At 45.0% G+C, this 23,909-nt stretch overlaps 1 protein-coding gene across 1 annotated transcript in view; it reads left to right on the forward strand.

Annotated features, from left to right (window-relative positions):
- The window catches only part of CRYL1 (crystallin lambda 1), a 190,281-nt gene that overhangs the window by 36,485 nt on the left and 129,887 nt on the right, over positions 1-23,909 (forward strand). Inside the window, exon 2 of the mRNA XM_063444903.1 lies at positions 19,097-19,204. Within this exon, the coding sequence (XP_063300973.1) occupies positions 19,097-19,204 (108 nt within the window). The remainder of the gene's footprint in view (positions 1-19,096; positions 19,205-23,909) is intronic.

The following is a 23,909-nucleotide window of genomic DNA, read 5'->3' on the forward strand; positions in this document are numbered from 1 at the left end:
ATACTTCACAGCTGGGATGAGGTTTTGATGTTGGTGTGCTGTGCCTCTTTTTCACCACACATAGTGTTGTGTGTTTCTTCCAAACAACTCAACTTTGGTTTAATCTGTCCGCAGACTATTTTGCCAGTACTGCTGTGGAACATCCAGGTGCTCTTGTGCAAACTGTAAACGTGCTTCCTCTGTGGTATCCTCCCATGAAATCCATTCTTGTTTAGTGTTTTACGTATTGTAGATTCGCTAACAGGGATGTTAGCATTTGCCAGTGACTTTTGTAAGTCTTTATCTGACACTCTAGGATTCTTCTTCACCTCATTGAGCAGTCTGCGCTGTGCTCTTGCAGTCATCTTTACAGGACGGCCACTCCTAGGGAGACTAGCAGCAGTGCTGAACTTTCTCCATTTATAGACAATTTGTCTTACTGTTGACTGATGAACAGCAAGGCTTTTGGAGATACTTTTATAACCCTTTCCAGCTTTATGCAAGTCAACAATTCTTAATCGTAGGTCTTCTGAGAGCTCTTGTGTGCGAGGCATCATTCACATCAGGCAATGCTTCTTGTGAAAAGCAAACCCAGAACTGGTGTGTGTTTTTTATAGGGCAGGGCAGCTGTAACCAACACCTCCATCTCATCTCATTGATTGGACTCCAGTTGGCTGACATCTCACTCCAATTAGCTCTTGGAGATGTCATTAGTCTAGGGGTTCACATACTTTTTCCACCTGAACTGTGAATGTTTACATGGTGTGTTCAATAAAAACATGGCAACATTTAATTCTTTGTGTGTTATTAGTTTAAGCAGAGTGTGATTGTCTATTGTTGTGACTTAGATGATGATCAGATCACATTTTATGACCAATTTGTGCAGAAATCCATATCATTCCAAAGGGTTCACATACTTTTTCTTGCAACTGTATAGATGGTATTTTTCCCCTTTTAAATTACATCGTCTAAATCTTTCCCAATCTAAATTATGGTGGAGAGGATGTGGCCAAACGGGTACTCTATTTCATATTTTCTGATCGTGTCCAAAAATCCAAACTTATTGGCAAAGTATATTAAATTTAATTATTTCCATTACATAATTCTCAATTGAATTGACCCCTAGTTTGTGTCTCCTTAAGTGTTTTCCAGATGACTTAGCATATCATAAACGCTTATGCTGGGCCGTTTCCTTATTTTGGCCACCACAGCTATTCCCCACTTTTGGAAATCGGTTGCTATTCCATCTATCACCGTTGTTCTTATTAATCTATTTGAAAGTAAGAGATGCAAGCTTGTTCTCCGCCAACCATCAGCCAGTGGTGTCCTCTTATGACACGACTGGTCTGAATGGGAAAAGGCGATGAGAAATAAATTTAAATTGGTTTGATTATCCATCTAGTCGAATCTAATTTTTTATATTTCTCACCTTTTTTTAATCTTTTTAATTCAACCTTTTTTTTCTTGTATATACTCTATTTTTTCCTTTTGTTTTCTTTTTTTATTGTTGATGGTTGTTGGGCTGCATTGCAGATGCAATTTTGTTCCCTCCTACCTCCCCTTTCTCCAGTTTATTATTATTCTCTCAATATTATAAGTCTTCTATTGGTCACTACGACATTAACACTTTTAAGTTAATAACTTCTAGTTCATTATCTCAGCCACTGTATTCTAGTTATGTGTAAACATTTCTGTTTGTGACCATTACCTGTTATATTATCTTATGTAGATCATTACCATTTTCATTTATTAATTAACATAATATTTTTCAAAATAAAAAAACATTTGAAAGAAGAACTTATACACAGTTTTATGCCTCTTACTAGATAATGAACAGTGGTGAATCAGGTCACAGATGTTCCAGAACTGGGGTTCGGTGAAAGACTTCCCCAGAGCTTACTTCCATCTACCAAAAAAGCATTGGTGGTGGCTCTTGCTTGGGTCTAAAGAATCCAGGGTCAACACATGGCCTCAAAAGGGTTGAGATCCATGTATAACTGGTATCACTGTGGGATATTACATATCTACTTTATATGCAACAATATATATTTGTTTCTGGGGGCACTTTTATGGTATACTGCACACTGCCTATAAATGCAATAAATAAGGGCTCAGCCATAACAGACGAAATACATATATAGGCATAAGAACAGAAACAGGAAAGGTATTTAAGAAATCCCTCTCTCCCTTTAGACAGTTCGCGTTTTGTTCCAAGTCACATTCACCTTTATCAGGGACAAAATACTAGTGTGAGCACTCTCATATAAATAGGCCTATGTGCACACATATATATATATATATATATTTTTTTTTATATATATATATATATATATATATATATTTATTTCTATTATATCTTTTTTCTAACTTCTGTTAGAGTTGAGCTCTTATTCTACCATACAGCCACTAGAGGGACTTTTGGGTCTTATGCATCTTTTAATTGCCTAACTAAAACTGGACGTCGTCATGCTCTGCATGGTGACATCAAGTGTCATGCTTTCCTTGGGGAAGTAATATTGCAAGCGAAACCATTGGCGCACATGCATATTAGTTCTCCCCCTCTGGCAGAATCAGCGCAGAGGGACATTGGCGCTGGAATCAGGTAAGTGAAAGAAGAGTTTTTAAAACCCTTTTGCACCACAGGGGGAGGCTTGACAGGGAGCTATAGTGCCAGGTAAACAACTTTAAGGCTGACTGGACTACAGAGGACACTGACTAGGTAAGCCTCCTGGTACTTATCTCTCTCATCCCATTTAAATTCAAGAAAAACATATAAGTGCTGAAAACAGCAGCCTCTAATTGATTAATCAATGTCCCCTGGGTCAGGCACCCGTAAGCAGGTGCCCATTCTGCGTAATGGGAAATCCATTCCTGTGTCCACCACCAAAAGCACTTTCAATGGGGAAGAGTCCAAACTGGACCATGGAGCAACGGAAGAAGGTTGTCTGGTGTAAAGAATAATGTTTTCTCTTAGATCGGTTAGATTGCTTGGTGTGTGTATTATTTAGCTGGGGTAGCGATGGCAGCAGGATGCACTATGGAAAGAAGGCAGGCCAACGGAGGCAGTGTTATGGCCAATGTTCTGTTGGGAAACCATGGGTCTGGCATTCATATGGATGTTACTTTGAAACATACCACCTACCTAGAGATTGTTGCAGACCGCATACACCCCTTCATGGCAATTGTGTTCCCTGATGACAGTGGCCTCCTTTAGCAGGATAATGTACATTGCCTTGTTGCAAAAATTGTTCAGGAATGATTTGAGGAACATGACAAAGAAGGCAAGTTATTGCCTTGGCATTCACAATCCCCATATCTCAATCCAATTGAGCATATGTAGGTTGTGCTGGAGCAACAAATCCAATCCATGGAGACCTCACTTCGCAACTTGCAGGACTTAAAGGATCTGCTGCTAATGTCTTGGTGCCAGTTTCCACAGGACATGTGTGACGGGTTTCCTGTGCGCCGACTGAGCACACCCGTCCAAACCACAGATATTAGCCCGTTCACGAAGATCCAGCTTGAGGGTAGAAGAGGAACTAACTTTTATTAGACACACCCAGGTATCACACCCAGATATTTCTATACAAGTAAACTCATTAGTAAGCACACAAAGGTTTGGAACAGCAACCAATGAAACTAGGCCTAAACAGCAGCCAATCACACTAAGCCCATTATTAACTAATAGGACACACCATCACAGAACACCTACTTTGCATACACAGGAAAACATTATGCATTAGGTAAAGGGATTAACACACAGTCAACAATAGGTGAGTCAGCTCCCTGAGTCACAAAGGGGAAAGTCCCAACCCCCAGCCACGTGGTCACACAGTCTCTGGTTTGGCGCCATCATGTTGCTCCATCTTGTGGCTAGGTCTAAGTCTGTGCAGTCTTAATGGCCGCTCCCCACCAGAGCCCAACCAAACAAAGGAGCCCTTGATGCCCAAGTGACGGCGTACCAGTGTTCCGTCACATATCTCCCCCCAGATCAAATGCGGCAGACCCGGCGTCACCCTAACGGATTTGCCAGAGGCTGCCCAGGCTGCCCACATAAAGTCTGTTGGGGTAAGAGGCTGCCGGAGAACTGGCCCGTAGTCTTTAGGCAAGAGGTCCGCCTCCAATCCTCTCCAGCAGTTCAATAGGTTTTTTCTTCCCCAGCCTGCATGAGGACCCCTTTACCCGCTTTAAGCCCTCTGTGCTTTGCAAGAGTGGGATCCGTTGATTGTCCCCAGTTGCCCACCCATAATTAACAACAGGCCCCGCAGAGTTTGGAACCAGGACCTGATACCAAACACTCTGCAAACCCCAGGTGCCCACTTTGCCCAAGAGTAGTAGATCAGGGCCAACTATCCAGCATCCCCGGGGACCACAGGTGGTGACCACAGTCTCATCCACTTGTATTGGGCAAAAGTCCCTGAATGCTGGGTCTGTACAGTCCCACTCCTCCCAAGCTTCTGATGAGGGAAGGCAGGGGCCAGCAACACTCTACCATGATGCCAGCTCTTCTGCTGGTGTGAAGCTGTCAGCCCTGGTGACCACCACTTGACTGCCCAGCATCACCACGACCTGAGGGCAGAGATTAACAATACTCTGCCCCACTGCTGGCACTTTAGCCAGGTCTCCATTGTTCCCAGTTGTGGGGCCATCTGTGTTTGGTGGGCAGAGGCCAGTGCTGCTCTGCCCCGTAGCCAGCGCTTCAGCTGGGTTAGCCAGTTTGCAGTCTGGTTCAGGAAGAAGGGAAAGGCAGAGGCCAGCTGCGCTCTGCCCTGATGCCAGCTCTTCTGCTATGAGGGTGTCAGTGGAGACCGCAGTCCCATCCACTACACCTGGAACCCGATCGGTAACCTGCCGCTGGAGAGAAGGGTCAACTACCTCCTCTCCCTTGTGTTCCCACTGCTGCTGGGGAGAGATAATACTTGCATCCTCTCCCTGGAGCTTACCCTGCTGCTGGGGATCTGGGAAGGCTGCCCAGCATCCCTGTGGGGCTGGTGTGGAGACCTCCCCTTCCCCATCCACAACTTCATGTCTTCCCAGGAACTGTTTATTAGATCTCCTATTTTTGGAGCTGGTGGTGAGGCAGGTGGTACAGCAGCTTCTCTAAACCAGGGTATTGCAGGTCTGGGGCCACCCAGTCTCCCAGCTCTCCAGGTACAGAGACCACAGTCCCATCTGCCTCGTCAGCTTCAGGTGTCCTGTCTCCTGATTCCATGTACTCCAGTGGCAGTGAGAGGTTATGCTCAAACAGTGTTAGATAGTCTGCCTTGAGGTACCACTCATGGTACACTAGCCAATCAAGATCTTGACCTAGGGCTAGTACCTGCGAGAGCGGCAGTCTCTCCTGCCTCTTGGCTCGAATGTCCCAGAACCTATATCCTTCAGGACTGCCAGAGTCTTGCTTTTCTGCAAACGCCTCCCAAAGTAGGCCGCTGCTGCTGAGGTCGTCCCTTTCCGAGGAATAGGGTGTCCCTGACCTCACCTGCTGTTGGTTCACAAACCAATATAATGCTTGGTATCCTTCCTCGAGCTGCTTCTATTTTCTCACTAGCCTCCATAACTCGGCTGCTTCGCTGCTCATAGGTTGATCCCCGAGGACGTTGAGCTGCAAATTGACCTGGTCCCCGAAGCTCTGTTCTGGGGTGGGTGGGACTTGGCCTCGGCGTCTGTGCCACTCCTCGCGAGCATCTTCCCACAGCTCTAGCCTAATCAAGGCCCTCCATTCCAGGCACTTCTGCTCTGGCATTAACCCTCCTATCACTGCGAGGGCAACTTCAACTCTACACTCTTCCCAATTAGAGGTATCTGTCCCCAGCATTTCCGCCATCTGAATCTCCTTATACCGCGTGGTCTGTTTCCACACCTCCAAGTTACTCGGACGGCCACTTTAGAGGGGCTGGCTCCGTAGATTGCCAGCCTTCTCTGTACTCTGCTGCAATTCCTCTTTTCTGCTCCTTTCGGCATCGCCTTCTATCCAGGTGTCAATTCGCACTCCATGGCTCTCTCTGTTGACTCTTCCTCGTCTGGGTACACTTTCTATTCTCTGCTGTGGTTTGGATCCTTGCTGGAAGAAGCAGATACCGCCACTTGCCACCAATTTGACGGGGCCCCTGTGCCCCGACTGAGCACACATTGTCCAAACAGCTTCCTCCCGCCACCAAACCACAGATGTCAGTCCATTCACGAAGATCCAGTCAGCTAATACCTCTCCCCCAAGAACAGCAGACACACGGAGAGCTTGAGGGTAGAACAGGAACTAACTTTTATTAAACACAACCAGGTATTTGTATACAAGCAAACTCATTAGTAAACACACAAAGCTTTGGAACATCAACCAATCAAACTGGGCCTAAACAAACAGCCAATCACACTAAGCCCATTATTAACCAATAGGACACACCATCACTGAATACCTACTTTGCATACACAGGAAAACATTATGCACTAGGTAAAGGGATTAACACACAGTCAACAATAGGTGACTCAGCTCCCTGAATCACAAAGGGGAAAGTCCCATCCCCCACCTATGTGGTCACACAGTCTCTGGTTCGGCGCCATCTTGTCGCTCCATGTTGTAACTAGGCCTAAGTCTGTGCGGTCTAAATGGCCGTTCCCCACCAGAGCCCACCCAAACAAAGGAGCCCTTGATGCCCAAGTGACGGTGTACCAGTGTTCCATCACAACATGTTCAGAACTCTTGTGGAGTCCATGCCTTGATACATCAGATCTGTTTTGTCAGCATGACGGTGACCCACACGATATTAGGCAGGTGGATTTAATGTTGTGGCTGATCAGTGTTTACTTACTACAATCAGTGATCACATACTACAAGTGGGACACACATTTCAAGTGAAGCTGGCATCCACATAACAGACGACAAGTTAACGTTCACGTTTTTGTTCAGTTAATCTATACATTGTGTTGACAAAATCAGCTGTAAATATAGACAAAAGTGAAGATGCATCTTGTGCACACTGAGAGTTGGGGAATGTTGTCACATCACACATAAAAATTATGCTACATATAAAGTTTCATACATACAGTTTTGTAAGCATAATATAGAGGTGAAACTGTATTCCCATACATTGAGATCAAATAATATAGGAATTAAATGCAAACTTTAACTGAATCTCAGCATTATTTATACCATAAACAAAGGGCAGAACAGTGAACGGAGAGATGTTTTTTTCCAATGATACATTGGTGTCTGTGCAATGTTTGATAAACCGTAACATTTTATTGCTCTATTGTAACCTCTACCTGCCAGAGGTCAGTGGACTTTCATTTGGAAACTTAGTGGAAGATCAAAGTTTAATCTAAAGATTTGTAAACTAAAATGTTTACTCAGATATGTGGGTGTGAAACACTTCATGGTCTATTGCCCCATTCCAGTTATGCATTTCTGAATGACCCACGTCTGACTATTTCTCAGGTGAAACTCTTGTGTTTTGCTCTCTCTGTGGAGTACGACAAGTATTTTCCCTCTGAAAAGACACCTAACTCTCATAATGCATTCTCATGACTAACGCTACACTTGCTATTAATTGTTGAACCTTGTCTTATTGAGTAAAACTACATTGCTTATGTCAACGGCATTGGCATTTACTCTCTTTTCAGCTATGGTTCCAGATTGGTGCCTCCCAGTCATTGCTTTCATCCCATATAATATTTAGTAATTTGATTTTGCACAGCCATAACATTTGTTATTCATTTCCCTCCTTCCCATCAAAATCCTTCTGGCACTAAATCCACCCTGTGCAGACACCTCTTTAAAGAAACACTTCATGCACCCTTAACAGTGCAAAGCACTGTAGTGGTTGTAGCACCAGGAGTGCCCTGGCGCAAACCCCCCATGTAAGTAGTCACATCATTTGCTTTTGGCATGACTTCCTACCTGTGGGCCACTGTGCATTGTTCCATACCTCTGCTGCTGCCAGTAGCTCTCTTGTGGAATCACTTAGTCAATGGCTCTGCACAGCAGGACTTACCTTTGGAGAGCTAACATAACCTCCTACACCAGTTAAGGTAACAAACTTTAAGCAAACCGTTTTATTGCTTACGGCGGGGGGGAAATCCTGGCACCACAACCCCTAGAGCACCCTAAAATTCTAAGTGCAACAACTAATAATCAATTAGACAGTGACTCTTTCTCATTGTAGGATATTGCATGTTCTATTCACACATCCACATTGGACATGGATGTCTGGGTTGAGCATCAGTCACAAATAGTATCAATATTCAAATGGCTGTCTGGGAATTCTGGAATGTTGGTGCATATCAAGAGGGTCTTCATATGGGTCCTTTATAGCCATAGTTTTAGCTAAAAGTTCTGATGTCATCATTGTCATATCTATATAGAATAGTGGATAAAGGACCCTGATAGCTGTTAGTCTGTCTGTATTCTGACTTTGAAGACTATATTTCTCTCTTCATGACATTGACATTTGCGGTTGAATATCCACCATCCTGTAACCTCCTTTGTTATTTTATTATAAATTAGTAATTGTAAGAATAAACCTACAGAAAATGTAAGTCTGAAGCTTTTTGATATTTCTAACTGACACAAAGAAGAAACAAGAAGAGAAATATAGAAGAAGTATTTTCTATACTCTTAAAATTCCAAAGTTAAAAATATAGAGCAATTGTGGACATAGATATTTTTTTTTTAAATTCTTTATTTTCCACGTGCAGGTAGGTACATAACTGCGTACAACATCACATAAGGGTATTCAGTTTCATAAGCAATTGGAGTGGCAAGAATTTGTGCACATTTTAAATACAGATCATTTAGTAAGGTGTTAACACAGTAGGGATGGTAGTAGCAGGCATTATATAGTTCTGGCTTACGCAGAAGCCCCATTTACATTTTGTCCGATATCATTTTCAACGCATTACTAGGTTACCATATGGGTGGACTGTCTAGAGGCTTACGTAAGGCTTAACTGGCTAGATCCATCTCCATACTTTTTCTGGGGATTTCATTTAGGGGGGAGTCCCTTGTGGTCCAAGGGCCAAAAAAACTTAGAGATAGAGGGAAGATAGGGAAGAAGATAGAAGGGGGTGGGGGGTGGGGGGAGGGAGTAGGGCTAAGGGACGAGCGGTATGTGCCGCATCCCACCTCCAGGCTATGCCTCAGTGCTGTGGGGTACCATTCACCTGCCAGTGGGTTACAACTATGCTTCTTGGGTTTGAATATTCTTGCGTCATTTCCGCTGTGTGTCCCCTTGGTAGTTGCCCCGGGTTCAGGGGTCGTTTTTATTTGGGGGTATTCTACCATTGGCTGGGATGACAATTGTTCCCGTGTGAGGAGTGGTATATTTCTATATGTGTCTTGGGTGTTCCGGACATGTTTGAAGCAAAATTTGCATCCGTCTGCGTGTCTATGGAGTGTGCATCGATTCTCACTGTGGTTGACGCATGACTTCTGCGTGTGTTAGACATTGGGATTAATTACAGGCTCGGAAACCACTGAGAACTGTTGTCAGTAACCATTCGATATGTGCCCTATGTTTACACCTGTCCGCCGGGCTAACAGTGTTGGCGGGGTATGCGTACCTTTTGATTGTGCTCATGGGATCTATCAATTGATGCTCGCCTGTGGTAATCCCCTGCGCAAGTGTACAGTTCTTCCCATAGATCTGTACCGTAGGCGTAGGGGGTGGTTCGGAGTTGGCGTGGGGGAGAGAGGTAGACGAGAAGCGGGAGGGTGGCCAATGGAGGCGGGGGGGGGGAGGGAGGGGGAATCCAGGGGAATGTGGTACTGAGCATTTTGCTTTGTGTGGTTGTTTTGCGCCGCTGGGGAGGGGGGGGGGGCAGGAAGTGTCGCCCTTCAGCCGCAGTCGCTGGCGTCCCTTAGGTCCCAGATCTTGTGGAAGGTTTTGGTGGACCCTCTAATCCTGGCCGTCAGGTCGTTCATTAGTCTTATGTCTTTGATTCTAGCTACAATTTCTGCACTGTCTGGGGTAGAGGGTTTCAGCCAGGAGGTGGCTACTGCCTTCCTAGCTGCCAACGTAATTTTGTGCAAGAGTTTTTGTTCCGCTCTGGTCCAGCCCTCTATTTGTCTATTGAGTAAGTATACCCAGGGATCCAAGTCTAAGGTCCTTGAAAACACTCGCCTGAGTATGTTTTGTACGCTATTCCAAAACCTGACCATACTGGGACATTCCCACCACATGTGGAGGTATGACCCTTTGAGTCCGCACCCTCGCCAGCATTTGTCACTCGTAGTTTTGTGCATTCGGAGCAGTTTTACGGGGGTAGTGTACCATCTAAACATTGTTTTAAAGGATTGCTCCTGTAGGGTCACGCATACTGAGGTGGTGGCATTTGCCTCCCATATTTCCTGCCACTCAATCCCTTCCAGAGCCTCCCCTAGGTCCTGTTCCCATCGTTCCGTGTAGGTTAGTCTGCCCCATCCGGCCTACCCATGATATTGGCTTATCCAGCCACCTTTCCAGGTCTTTTGTGAGAGGGGAGGGGGGGGGGCAGGAAGTGTCGCCCTTCAGCCGTAGTCGCTGGCGTCCCTTAGGTCCCAGATCTTGTGGAAGGTTTTGGTGGACCCTCTAATCCTGGCCGTCAGGTCGTTCATTAGTCTTATGTCTTTGATTCTAGCTACAATTTCTGCACTGTCTGGGGTAGAGGGTTTCAGCCAGGAGGTGGCTACTGCCTTCCTAGCTGCCAACGTAATTTTGTGCAAGAGTTTTTGTTCCGCTCTGGTCCAGCCCAATATTTGTCTATTGAGTAAGTATACCCAGGGATCCAAGTCTAAGGTCCTTGAAAACACTCGCCTGAGTATGTTTTGTACGCTATTCCAAAACCTGACCATACTGGGACATTCCCACCACATGTGGAGGTATGACCCTTTGAGTCCGCACCCTCGCCAGCATTTGTCACTCGTAGTTTTGTGCATTCGGAGCAGTTTTACGGGGGTAGTGTACCATCTAAACATTGTTTTAAAGGATTGCTCCTGTAGGGTCACGCATACCGAGGTGGTGGCATTTGCCTCCCATATTTCCTGCCACTCAATCCCTTCCAGAGCCTCCCCTAGGTCCTGTTCCCATCGTTCCGTGTAGGTTAGTCTGCCCCATCCGGCCTACCCATGATATTGGCTTATCCAGCCACCTTTCCAGGTCTTTTGTGAGAGTTTTAAAAAGTGGGGTGTAGTTGCTTTGGAACAGTTTGTCGGGGTTCGCGGTTAAGTGGACTCCTAAGTATTTGATGGATGTGTGTTCGATTCTGATGTTGTATCCCGAAATTTCCCCATAGCCCAGAAGAACTTCTTTCAGGGCTGCTAAAGATTGGGGTGGGTCCGTCAGAGTCAAAAGGACATCGTCGGCATATGCCGAGACTAAGAACTCTCTGCCCCCAACTGTGATTCTGTGTATTCTAGGGTGTTGCCGGATGGCCTGTAACATGGGCTCTAGGGGCAGGATGAAGAGGAGTGGGGACAGTGGGCAGCCCTGCCTTGTGCCATTGTGGAGCTTAAAAGGGATGACTGGGGCCCCCGAGACCTGCACCTGGGCTCGGACGTTGCTATACATCGCCCTGATGGGCGCTATGTATTCCCCTGGTAGGCCGAAGTGGGCCAGGACCTTGAATAGGTACGTCCAATTTACTCTGTCAAATGCCTTTTCGGCGTCTAGTGATACAAATAGTGAGGGTGTGTGTAAGGTTGCCTGTCTCCATATAAGGTCAATGTTGCGTCTGGTATTTTCAAAAAGTTGCCTACCGGGGACAAAGCCCACTTGGTCGGCGTTGATCAGGGTTGTAAGAAGAGGGTTAAGGCGGGTCGCTAATACTTTGGCTAAGGTCTTCATGTCATGATTTATTAGGGAAATTGGCCTGTAGCTCGCTGGCAACATAGGGTCTTTCTCTGGTTTGGGGAGGAGCACTATAGTGGCTAAGGCCATGTCCTGTGTCGGGACGCGTCCCTCTCTAAACTCTCTGAACATTCGTAGGAGGTAGGGTGTTAGTTCTTCCCTAAATGCCTTATAATATCCGCCGTCGAAGCCATCTGGGCCCGGCGCCTTGTTGCCCTTCAGTGCCGTTATGGCGTGGTCTTTCTTCTTCCGTAATTTCCGACGCAAGGGATTCCCTGGCCTCGGGGGGAGAGTGTGGGTAAATGTAAGTCTTTGAGGAAGTTGCCAATGTTTGCCCCGGTGGATGCTTCGTCGCCCTCTGCGCTAGGGGTGTGGTTGTATAGTTGTTTGTAATATTCTGTAAACACTGCGGCTATGTCCATCGGGGCTGTCTTTGTCGTTCCGTCTGGGTGTCTAATCGAGGTGATGTGTGTGCGCCTCTGTCGGGGGTTGAGGGTTCTGGCAAGTAGCGTGTCCATTTTATTGGCCTTTTCGTAAAATGTCCGTCTTGAGTGGGTCATGGCTTTAGCCGTGTCATCTATTAGTAGCGTCTTGATCTCATGTCTCTTGGCGTCCAGTCTTTGAAAGGTCGGTCTGTCTGGGTGTAGTTGGTGGGCCTGTTCCAGCGTGCGGGGCTCTGTCAAGAGCCGTTCAAGCGCTTGGTATTTATGATTTTTTCTTTCTAGTGGCGAGGCGAATAAGTGTGCCCCGTATCACCGTCTTGTGGGCCGCCCAAATTGTGTTGGCTGTCAAGTCTGGACTATCGTTTATATGGAAGTATTCCAAGAGTTCCTGTCTGACCTGTTTTGTGACGTCTTCGTCCCTTAGTAAGGATGTGTTCATCCTCCAGGTCCACGGGGTTGCCCCACTCAGGTTGCCCAGGGTCAAGGTCACGTCCGCATGGTCAGACCATGCAATGGTACCGACCGCTGCGTTCGTTACTCGAGCCATACAGTGGTCGTTGACCAGGAACAGGTCTATCCTGGAGTAAGTACCATGTGGTGCGGAGTAGAAAGTGTAATCAACTGTGTCTGGGTGATGCGCTCTCCAAGCGTCCAAGCCCGTGTGCGTGATAAACTCGTGGAGTAGTTTATCCTGGCCTCCTCGGTTGTGGGACCTAGGTATTCCCCGGTGGGCACTTCTGTCTGCCGCAGGGCACGGCGCCGCGTTGAGATCCCCTCCCACCACGATCATACCGTGCGGCAGGGCCTGTACTATCCGTTGTATTTGTTGCCAGAACCGCGGGTTGGGTTGGTTGGGTGCGTAGACATTGATGAGGTGGACTGTACAGGGAGTGCAGAATTGTTAGGCCAATGAGTATTTTGACCACATCATCCTCTTTATGCATGTTGTCTTACTCCAAGCTGTATAGGCTCGAAAGCCTACTACCAATTAAGCATATTAGGTGATGTGCATCTCTGTAATGAGAAGGGGTGTGGTCTAATGACATCAACACCCTATATCAGGTGTGCATAATTATTAGGCAACTTCCTTTCCTTTGGCAAAATGGGTCAAAAGAAGGACTTGACAGGCTCAGAAAAGTCAAAAATAGTGAGATATCTTGCAGAGGGATGCAGCACTCTTAAAATTGCAAAGCTTCTGAAGCGTGATCATCGAACAATCAAGCGTTTCATTAAAAATAGTCAACAGGGTCGCAAGAAGCGTGTGGAAAAACCAAGGCGCAAAATAACTGCCCATGAACTGAGAAAAGTCAAGCGTGCAGCTGCCAAGATGCCACTTGCCACCAGTTTGGCCATATTTCAGAGCTGCAACATCACTGGAGTGCCCAAAAGCACAAGGTGTGCAATACTCAGAGACATGGTCAAGGTAAGAAAGGCTGAAAGACGACCACCACTGAACAAGACACACAAGCTGAAACGTCAAGACTGGGCCAAGAAATATCTCAAGACTGATTTTTCTAAGGTTTTATGGACTGATGAAATGAGAGTGAGTCTTGATGGGCCAGATGGATGGGCCCGTGACTGGATTGGTAAAGGGCAGAGAGCTCCAGTCCGACTCAGACGCCAGCAAGGTGGAGGTGGAGTACTGGTTTGGGCTGGTATCATCAAAGATGAGCTTGTGGGGCCTTTTCGGGTTGAGGATGGAGTCAAGCTCAACTCCCAGTCCTACTGCCAGTTTCTGGAAGACACCTTCTTCAAGCAGTGGTACAGGAAGAAGTCTGCATCCTTCAAGAAAAACATGATTTTCATGCAGGACAATGCTCCATCACACGCGTCCAAGTACCCCACAGCGTGGCTGGCAAGAAAGGGTATAAAAGAAGAAAATCTAATGACATGGCCTCCTTGTTCACCTGATCTGAACCCCATTAAGAACCTGTGGTCCATCATCAAATGTGAGATTTACAAGGAGGGAAAACAGTACACCTCTCTGAACAGTGTCTGGGAGGCTGTGGTTTCTTCTGCACGCAAAGTTGATGGTGAACAGATCAAAACACTGACAGAATCCATGGATTGAGTGTCCTTGCAAAGAAAGGTGGCTATATTGGTCACTGATTTGTTTTTGTTTTGTTTTTGAATGTCAGAAATTTATATTTGTGAATGTTGAGATGTTATATTGGTTTCACTGGTAAAAATAAATAATTGAAATGGGTATATATTTGTTTTTTGTTAAGTTGCCTAATAATTATGCACAGTAATAGTCACCTGCACACACAGATATCCCCCTACAATAGCTAAAACTAAAAACAAACTAAAAACTACTTCCAAAAATATTCAGCTTTGATATTAATGAGGTTTTTGGGTTCATTGAGAACATGGTTGTTGTTCAATAATAAAATTAATCCTCAAAAATACAACTTCCCTAATAATTCTGCACTCCCTGTATGTGAGAGTATTGTGCCGGTTAGAATAATATACCGTCCCTCAGGATCAATTGTGGTTTTGGAGACGCGTAGAGGGCAGCTATTGCGAATTAGTATCGCTACACCATTGTGTTTTTTATGGGTGCGGGCCTCATATGAAGTGTTGTACGTGTGATCGCGCAGTCGAAGTTGCAAGTGTTTGGGGAGGTGGGTTTCTTGTATAAACGCCACATCGGATTTCATTCTCCGCAATTCGCGGAATAGGAGGCGTCTCTTTGTTGGTGAGTTCAGACCCTTAACATTTAGTGATGTTATATGTAGAGCCATATTGGGGGGGGGAAGTGTGCTAGTATGCTGTACGCCCATCTCCACCAAAGGAGTCCCCACGACGCCCACATCACAAGAAATCGTCCCCAGCTGAGGCGTCAGCCCATCTCTCAGTGCGCCAGTGGGTCTGCCCAGTACCACGAGGGGAGGGGTAGGAAAGAGAGGAGAGGGGGTTAGAAGAGAAGAAAATAGTGCACCTCCTTGGGGAGGTGATACGGGCCTGGTCTTATCCATTGCCAGCCACAGTATGGGTACATGGGATCGCTCCCCCACCGCGACCAGCGCTCGTGAGAGAAGCGGGCCCATGAGCCATGACCGTATCCCACTGCATGGCTAAAGGTCTGCGCCCCCACCTCCTGGGGGTCTTGTCGCAGTCGGCAACCCTATTCAAGTCTCAGTGTCTTTAAGGCCACAATTATACATATAAAAATACAGAGTAATGATAACTTTTAACATTTCAACATTTAACATTTCTACCACTGTTACAGGGGTGTGGACCGATGTCTTGCCCATATTCTGGAATTCTGTTTTATAGCGTAAAGGGGGTGTCCAGAAGGGGAAAACCCCCGACTGGCGGGGGGGGGGGGGGATCAAGTGTCGAGAGCCCGGCAAGGGGCCAGTGAGGTGGCTGCTCTTGCCCCTGTGCGGTGGTCATTGGTCCCTGTGGGCACTACGGTGTGGTGTGTATGCCCAGGGGTCTGTGGAGCAGGTGGGTCAGTCAGAGTGTTCCAATGTTGGTGCACTATTGTTATATGCTATCTCCCACATGATCTCCCGCTTGGGGGCAATTTTACTGCATTCGCGGGTCCAGCAGGGTGGCGTGGAGACGCGGTATTAGTTTGGGCTTTTGTTTTGTAGGTGCACTATTTTGGAAGCTGGGGGGGACGTCCTTGTGTGTACCATTGTGTTTTAAGTGGAATATTTTGTAATTTTTTTTTCCCCCTCAATTATTTATTTATTTATTCCCCTCATCCCCCACCCCACGCCCCCCCAACGTGTGCTTATCTCCACTACAGGTAGTGTAGGGGAGGGGGGGCAAATCCCCGTCTGTCGCTGTAGTGAATGACACGTGGCATTATAGTTGCCCTGAAAAACGATGGAATATGGCGGTAGCCTCTCAGGTGAATAAGGGAGGCTGGTAGCCAACACCCGGAGTGACTGTGAGCCGCTTGCTGCTAGAGGGGTGGAACTGCTACCCCGGTCCGCGGCCCAGCCAGAGTCATTCTGTGTCCCAGTGATTATGGTTGGTCCCCCCTTAGTGCTCGGAGTTAAAACGGGCCCCATGCTTTGCGGCTAATGCCTCCATTCCCCTCCCCAATTGTCCAGATGCCTAAAGTGTTTGCCCAGCCGGAGCAACGAGAAAGAGAGGGGGGGAGCAGTCCCCGTGCATAGCCTCAAAGTCCACAGGCCCCCCCCCCCCACAACAAGACTACCCCAACCCCCCCAAGTCGCCTGCGGTAATAGACTGTCTCTAATGGGCAATTTTCGGTCTCAGTCCCTGTTCATACGATACCCTCACTGTCTCCGGTGTTGGGCCTCCCCAACCTCCTGCCACTCCGTGGGAAGGCTGCTGAGGTCTTCAGGCTCTGTAGGCACAGTAGGTAGGTTGAGCGGTGGCTGTAGTCCCAGGCTCCGGAACAGTTGTTTAGGGTCTCCGCCATGTTGAAGCACGTGTGTGCGGCCATCTTTGAAAGCGAGGATCTTAAACGGGAATCCCCAGGCATATTTGATCCCTGCCCAGCGCAGGGCCTCTGTTATGGGTTTCCATTCTCGTCTGCGTTGTAAGGTGCTGGGGGCCAAGGTATATGGTATAACTTGGTATATGGAGATCTCCTCTCCGTCGAACTTGATGGGACCTTCCCGGCTCTTGCGTAGTAGGGCCTCTTTGGTTTGGTAATGGAGGAGACGTATTACTATGTCCCTCGGGTAGGCTGCATCTGTTCTCCGGGCACGTAACGCTCTGTGGGCCCGCTCGATGGTCCATTGATCATTGGGAATGTCGGGCAATAAAGGCCGCAGGGCCTTCAGCATGAGGTCTGTCACTGGGCCCTCATTTTCCCTCTCTGGCAGGCCCCTCAGTCGGAGGTTGTTACGCCTCTATCTGTTGGCCATGTCTTCAATTTGTAGTTCGCTTCAGTCAGGCGGTGAGTAAGGCGGTTTACCTGGGACACCACTGCGTTATGTGCAGTAGTAGTGGCTTCCAGACGTGTCTCCAGGCGGTGCGTTCTCGCTCCGAGTGCGTGTATCTCTGCCTGGAGGACGGCGGTGGATTTCTCGATCTCCCCAGCCAGGTAAGATCGGACCTCCGCCAACCTGGCTAGAATCTGTGTTGCATTGTCGGCCGGTGTGTCGGCATTGTATGCCCCGCATGGCGAAGGCGGTTGCGATGGAGTTCTCTCTCTTGTTGGCCGGTTCTTTGAGCCGCGAAAAGGCTCGCCACTGAGTTGTTGCCCTCCGGGCCCCGTTTGGGAACCTTTTTTGAGTTTCGCTTCTCCATGATTAGGGTATACAGCTAATTGTACTTGCTATCGTAGGCTATTTCCAGCGGGATCGGAGCGGAGCACTAGTGAGATGCGTCCATCTTCCTTGAAGGTCAGGCCACGCCCCCGTGGACATAGATTTTAAAGCAGGAAATTATAGTGCTGGAAAAAGTACAAAAGTTAGCTATGAAACTAATATGGGAAAATCTGAATTTAGTTATGAAAAATAAACACTGCATTAGTTTACTTTAGAAAGAATACCCCATCTCAAAGGGGGTATGAATACATTTTTTTCCCAAACACTATTTCTGCTCCATTAAAACCACCAACAGTGAGGGGGGTAGACACCATAATGCATTTTAAACACTAGCTTCTTCAACAGGGACTATTTAAAAAAAGTATTGTTCTAACTCAAAATGCTTATAGCATTTTTGGAACATTTTTTTAATGTAGTAGAAATAAAGTTTGGAATTTTATAAGAAAGCGTAAATTTCCATCAGAGCAACAGCCGTTAGAAAATATGGTATATTAAACACATGTGAAATATAATATGTAATTTAATATGCCTCAATCAAATGTTTTGCTTGGAAGAAGAGTGGTGTAGAGGTATTGCATGTAACCTCTAACCTTGTCCTTCACTATACACCAAGGCCCACTTTTAATAATTTAGAATTCAGCTATTTCTTTTATCTCTGGAAAACTACCTTCTGACTTATATTACATCCTAAGCCAATGTACCCTACCCAAATCACCATGAAATACACTGTAAAGCTATTGAAGTACATATGTAGGTTAAGAACCCCCATTTTAAATATATGAAAAAAAGGCTTTTAACCCCTTAAGGACATATGACATGTGTGACATGTCATGATTCCCTTTTATTCTAGAAGTTTGGTCCTTAAGAGGTTAAAGGAGTTGGACACTGTGAGCATGTAGAGAAGGGATGGGGTGTGACAGTTGCTGTCAATCTGATTTAGGCAAAATGTGATGTACCCTCTTTTCTCTGGTCTCCAAGCTCCAGTACCCCTAGCATAAGTGTATAGATGACATACACACATCCGTTCTTGGAGCAGACAGAAAATCTTGCAGGTCTATTCTCAGACTGGGCATTTTCTATAAACAACTCTAGACTCTGACATGCCCAGTAGTACACAGACAGAGTAATGTCTCTTGGCTACCTGCCAACCACCCATAAATCATTGTTAATCAGTAAGTAGTCTGTGCTTTGCAAACAAGAAAATAGGGAAAACTGTAACTATAAAAGAGATAAAGAGACAGACACAACATAGTTTTTCTAAAAATAAAAATGTAAAATCGAGAAATTGTGGCTGTACTGATAATATGAACATGTGTGTGTGTGTGTGTGTGCGTGTATGTATGTACATGTATATAATATATCATTTGTGGTAGAGGACCAAAGTCGTGTTTTATTAATAAAGTTCAAATGGTAACTTAGGAATGCAAGTCGGTTGAGGTGTTGCAAAAGCGACGAATGGTAGGCCTCAATAATGAGGGCGAAAATAATTTAATTCTGCTTGTTACTATATCAACTAAGATATATATATATATACACATGAATAAATATTGACAAATGTATTTTGATTAATTTATTACTCTTCGTTTTCTTTTTTCAGTGGCCTTATTGGTCGGAGTTGGGCAATGGTATTTGCCAGTGGTGGCTTCAGAGTGAAACTGTATGACATTGTGAAAGAGCAAGTAACAGCAGCTTTGGAAGATATACGGTAGGTTATATGATCTGCCTGGTTGTCCAGCTCTTCTCTTAATCTGTAATAGCACATATCACAAAGTTACAATTGTTGCATGTATATAATATACAAAGTATTCCATCACAGGCTGTGAGCATGTCGGGAGAATGCGGAGAAGAGAAGCTCACTGATGTTATGGGGGCAGGAGTGTCTGGGCATTTCTTACCCTTCAGCGGGTTAAACCATTTCCAACAATTTAACCCCAAAGTTGGTCTTCCAATGCTTGACACAGCTGTCCCGCCAACTTCCTTCCTGTCTGCCACTGGTGTATGAGAAAGGTTTTTCCAGATGGCTTGTTATAGGTCGAGAGTGTAAGCTGATGCTCTTAGCCTGTCATTTACCACCCATTGAGTGAAATATCCGTCCAGTGAGAAAGCTATCACAAGTGTGTCGTGAAATCCACTTTTGTTGCACAAACTATGCACATCCATGAGTATGGCCGGTCAGCACAATGGACAGTCAGTCTGGCATGCATTCTGGCATGCATCCCTTTTGGATGGGTCTACCCATTTGGGCATCATCCGTGCTGGAAGCTGTGTCAGTGGCATGCCCCCTGCCTGTCCGCCCACCACTGAACCAGTTCCAAGCCCCCAAGTGTTGGCCGGTATGCTAGTACAAGCACATCTAGAACTGTGTAAGATAATGCACACTCACTACGATGACAATATTGGTGCCAGAGAAAGAAACATTTTAGGAAGTATTACTATTAATCTATAATTTATTTTTCATAGTTTTTTGGTGTAAATTTTGCTAGCATGATGTATAGATTGCATTTACAGCTCATCTTAAAGGGATTCTCCAGTGCCAGGAGAAAAAAAAACTTTTTTTCTGGCATGCTAGACTCCTGCAGTGCCCCCCTCCCTCCTGCCCCCTATCCCATGTCCCTGAACGGGTTAAATCCCTTTCAGACACTTACCTGAATCCAGCGCCGATGTCCCGCGGTGCTGGGTCAGGCTCCGCCCATGCTACTCCCCCCCGTAGGCCTGCCGGCGGGGGGACCCAATGCGCATGCGCAGCAATAGCAGCGTGCGCATGCATTAGATCTCTCCATAGGAAAGAATTATTCAATGCTTTCCTATGGGGTTTCCGGATACGCTGGAGGTCCTCATGCGTAACGTGAGGACACCCAGCGTTGTTTAGACAACCAAAAGTTGTCTAAGAAGCCGGAAGTCCCTGTAGTGGCTGCAAAAACTGCAATAATTACACTTGCAGGGTTAAAGGAACACTATAGTCACCTAAATCACTTTAGCTAAATAAAGCAGTTTTAGTGTATAGATCATTCCCCTGCAATTTCACTGCTCAATTCACTGTCATTTAGGAGTTAAATCACTTTGTTTCTGTTTATGCAGCCCTATCCACACCTCCCCTGGCTATGATTGACAGAGCCTGCATGGGAAAAAAAACTGGTTTCACTTTCAAACAGATGTAATTTACCTTAAATAATTGTATCTCAATCTCTAAATTGAACTTTAATCACATACAGGAGGCTCTTGCAGGGACAAGCAAGCTATTAACATATCAGGGGATAATAAAATCTTTAATTAAACAGAACTTGCAATAAAGAAAGCCTAAATAGGGCTCTCTTTACAGGAAGTGTTTATGGAAGGCTGTGCAAGTCACATGCAGGGAGGTGTGACTAGGGTTCATAAACAAAGGGATTTAACTCCTAAATGGCAGAGGATTGAGCAGTGAGGCTGCAGGGGCATGTTCTATACACCAAAACTGCTTCATTAAGCTAAAGTTGACTATAGTGTCCCTTTAAGTGTGATGGGAGTTGGCACCGAGCGGATTTCTTAATCCTCATGTTTGTGGAAACTACAACCATTAATCAAATACCTCTATGTCCTATAAAATATGAAAGTAATCAAATGATCATGGCTTGTGTACATTGTATTATTCAGAAAAAGTTCCAGCCAAACTACCCATTGAACTTTTGCCAGCTGTAACTATCCAGCAACCTCGGTTGAAATGGACAGAAGATAGGTGAATAGCGCCATCTACTGTATGTGAAAAAGAAGATTGGAGCACCTGCATATTGTCTTATTTCACATTGATTTTTTGTTTTCTTGGCATTACCAAGCAATTCATTAATTTATTATGATTTATTTTAATCACATGTAGACATATCAAGTGATTTGAAATATATTTTTATTTGTGTACTGAGCCAGTGAACAGAACTCTGGGTGTAAAATACAATTAATTTCTATTTTTCCTAATATACTGAAACCTGTCATTTGAAATAGTCACAGTGTTAGGATTACTGTGAAAAGGACAAACTCGGAATCTATCTGCTGGCATTGGTTGTGGAATTGGATATAAAATTTGCTGCACTGAATGGGAAAACAAAAAGATATTTTTTTTCTTTATTTGTTCAGTTATTTATTTATAAACAATGGATTTTTAATTTCTAGACAGAGATATGAAGATTGTACAGCTCGTCATACTATTCAATATGACATGCCATTAATATTCTCTCCAGCAAAGTGTTCTAGTGTTTGAAGAGTGAGAGGGGAATAGTTTAGGTAACAGGAAGAAAGAGAGAAAAAAAAAAGGAGGAGGGAGGGGGTGGGGGGATGGAGTCATGTATAACAATAGTATATTTGAAACACTATATTGTGCACTTATTCTCAGATCCATATGCAGCTGTCCTGCTGGGTGTCTGTATTTTCATGAGTTCAGAAAGTATAGTGCTGATGAGTGTGTCTCAGAGCTCCACAGCAGTATATCTTAACATATGTGGTGTGTGAATGCATCGCTGAACTCCACAGCAATAAATCTTATCATATATGGTTTATAAATGTATCCCAGAACTCCACAGCAATAAATCTTATCATATATGGTTTATAAATGTATCCCAGAACTCCACAGCAATAAATCTTATCATATATGGTTTATAAATGTATCCCAGAACTCCACAGCAATAAATCTTATCATATATGGTTTATAAATGTATCCCATAACTCCACAGCAATAAATCTTATCATATATGGTTTATAAATGTATCCCAGAACTCCACAGCAATAAATCTTATCATATATGGTTTATAAATGTATCCCAGAACTCCACAGCAATAAATCTTATCATGTGTTTTGTATAAATGTATCCCAGAACTCCACAGCAATAAATCTTATCATATATGGTTTATAAATGTATCCCAGAACTCCACAGCAATAAATCTTATCATATATGGTTTATAAATGTATCCCAGAACTCCACAGCAATAAATCTTATCATATATGGTTTATAAATGTATCCCAGAACTCCACAGCAATAAATCTTATCATGTGTCGTGTATAAATGTATCCCAGAACTCCACAGCAATAAATCTTATCATGTGTCATGTATGAATGCATCACAGAACTCCACAGCAATAAATCGTATCATGTGTGGTGTATGAATGTATCCCAGAACTCCACCACAATAAATCGTACCATGTGTCGTGAATGAATGTATCCCAGAACTCCACAGCAATAAATCTTATCATGTGTGGTGTATGAATGTATCCCAGCACTCCACAGCAAAGAAATCTTACTATGTGTCATGTATGAATGTATCGCAGAACTCCACAGTAATAAATCTTATCATGTGTGGTGTATGAATGTATCCCAGAACTCCACCACAATAAATCGTACCATGTGTCGTGAATGAATGTATCCCAGAACTCCACAGCAATAAATCTTACCATGTGTTGTGTATGAATGTATCCCAGAACTCCACAGCAGTACATCTTACCATGTGTGGTGTATGAATGTACCATAGACCTCCACAGCAGTACATATTACCGTGTGTGGTATATGTGTGTATCATAGAATTCTTTAGCAGTAACTCACAGTAATGTTAGAGATCATCACAGACCTCCAAGCAAATAAAACCTGTTGCCATCACTGGGTGCAGAGGTGGTAAATACTGAGTCTGCCAGCTATGCATGTGGCATAGTCAGTCAAGATGTACTGGCTGTGTATCACTGATGCCTACATAATGTGTGGTTGGGTTCAGATCATTTTCTGTTATCATGATGGTAATGGGCAAATTATTATAATCACCAGAAATCTGGAGGGTAGTACTTTGTTTTCTGTAATCTCATGGGATATGAGTTTCCCACTTAATTTTGTTAAAGGGAAACTATAGTGCCAGGAAAACAAACTTGTTTTCCTGGCACTATATCTTCCCCCTCCTTCAAGGTCCCATCCTGTGGTGCAGAAGGGGTGAACAACCCCTTCTGTCACTTACCTGGGTCCAGTGCTGCTACATCAGCAAGCGGGGGAAACCTAATGCGTATGCGTGGCAATGGCCGCGCTCGCATTAGGATTTCCTCATAGGGATTTCCCTGTTCAATGCTTTCTTATGGGGATTCTGGTGACGCTGGAAGTCCTAATGCATAGTGTGAGGATGTCCAGAGTCATTTAGCCAACCAAAAGATGGCCCCATTTGAAAACCATAAGCACTATTACATCTGTGCCAACAGTCCCAAAAGCAGGACCCCATCTGCCTTTATTAACATTATTTTTAATTTTGAAATGAGTTCTATGGATGCTGGTGTGGCATGTGAGATGTAAATCTGGCCCTGCCATTGGTTCAGATAGATTCCCTTTTACATGCTTCATGATTCAGAGGATACACAATGGAATTAAAAAGTGGATCCTTCACTTTATCTCTCGACAAATAAATAATGCAGTTACCA

This window comes from Pelobates fuscus, chromosome 1, assembly GCF_036172605.1.
Source record: "Pelobates fuscus isolate aPelFus1 chromosome 1, aPelFus1.pri, whole genome shotgun sequence".
Classification (NCBI taxonomy): Eukaryota; Metazoa; Chordata; class Amphibia; order Anura; family Pelobatidae; genus Pelobates; species Pelobates fuscus.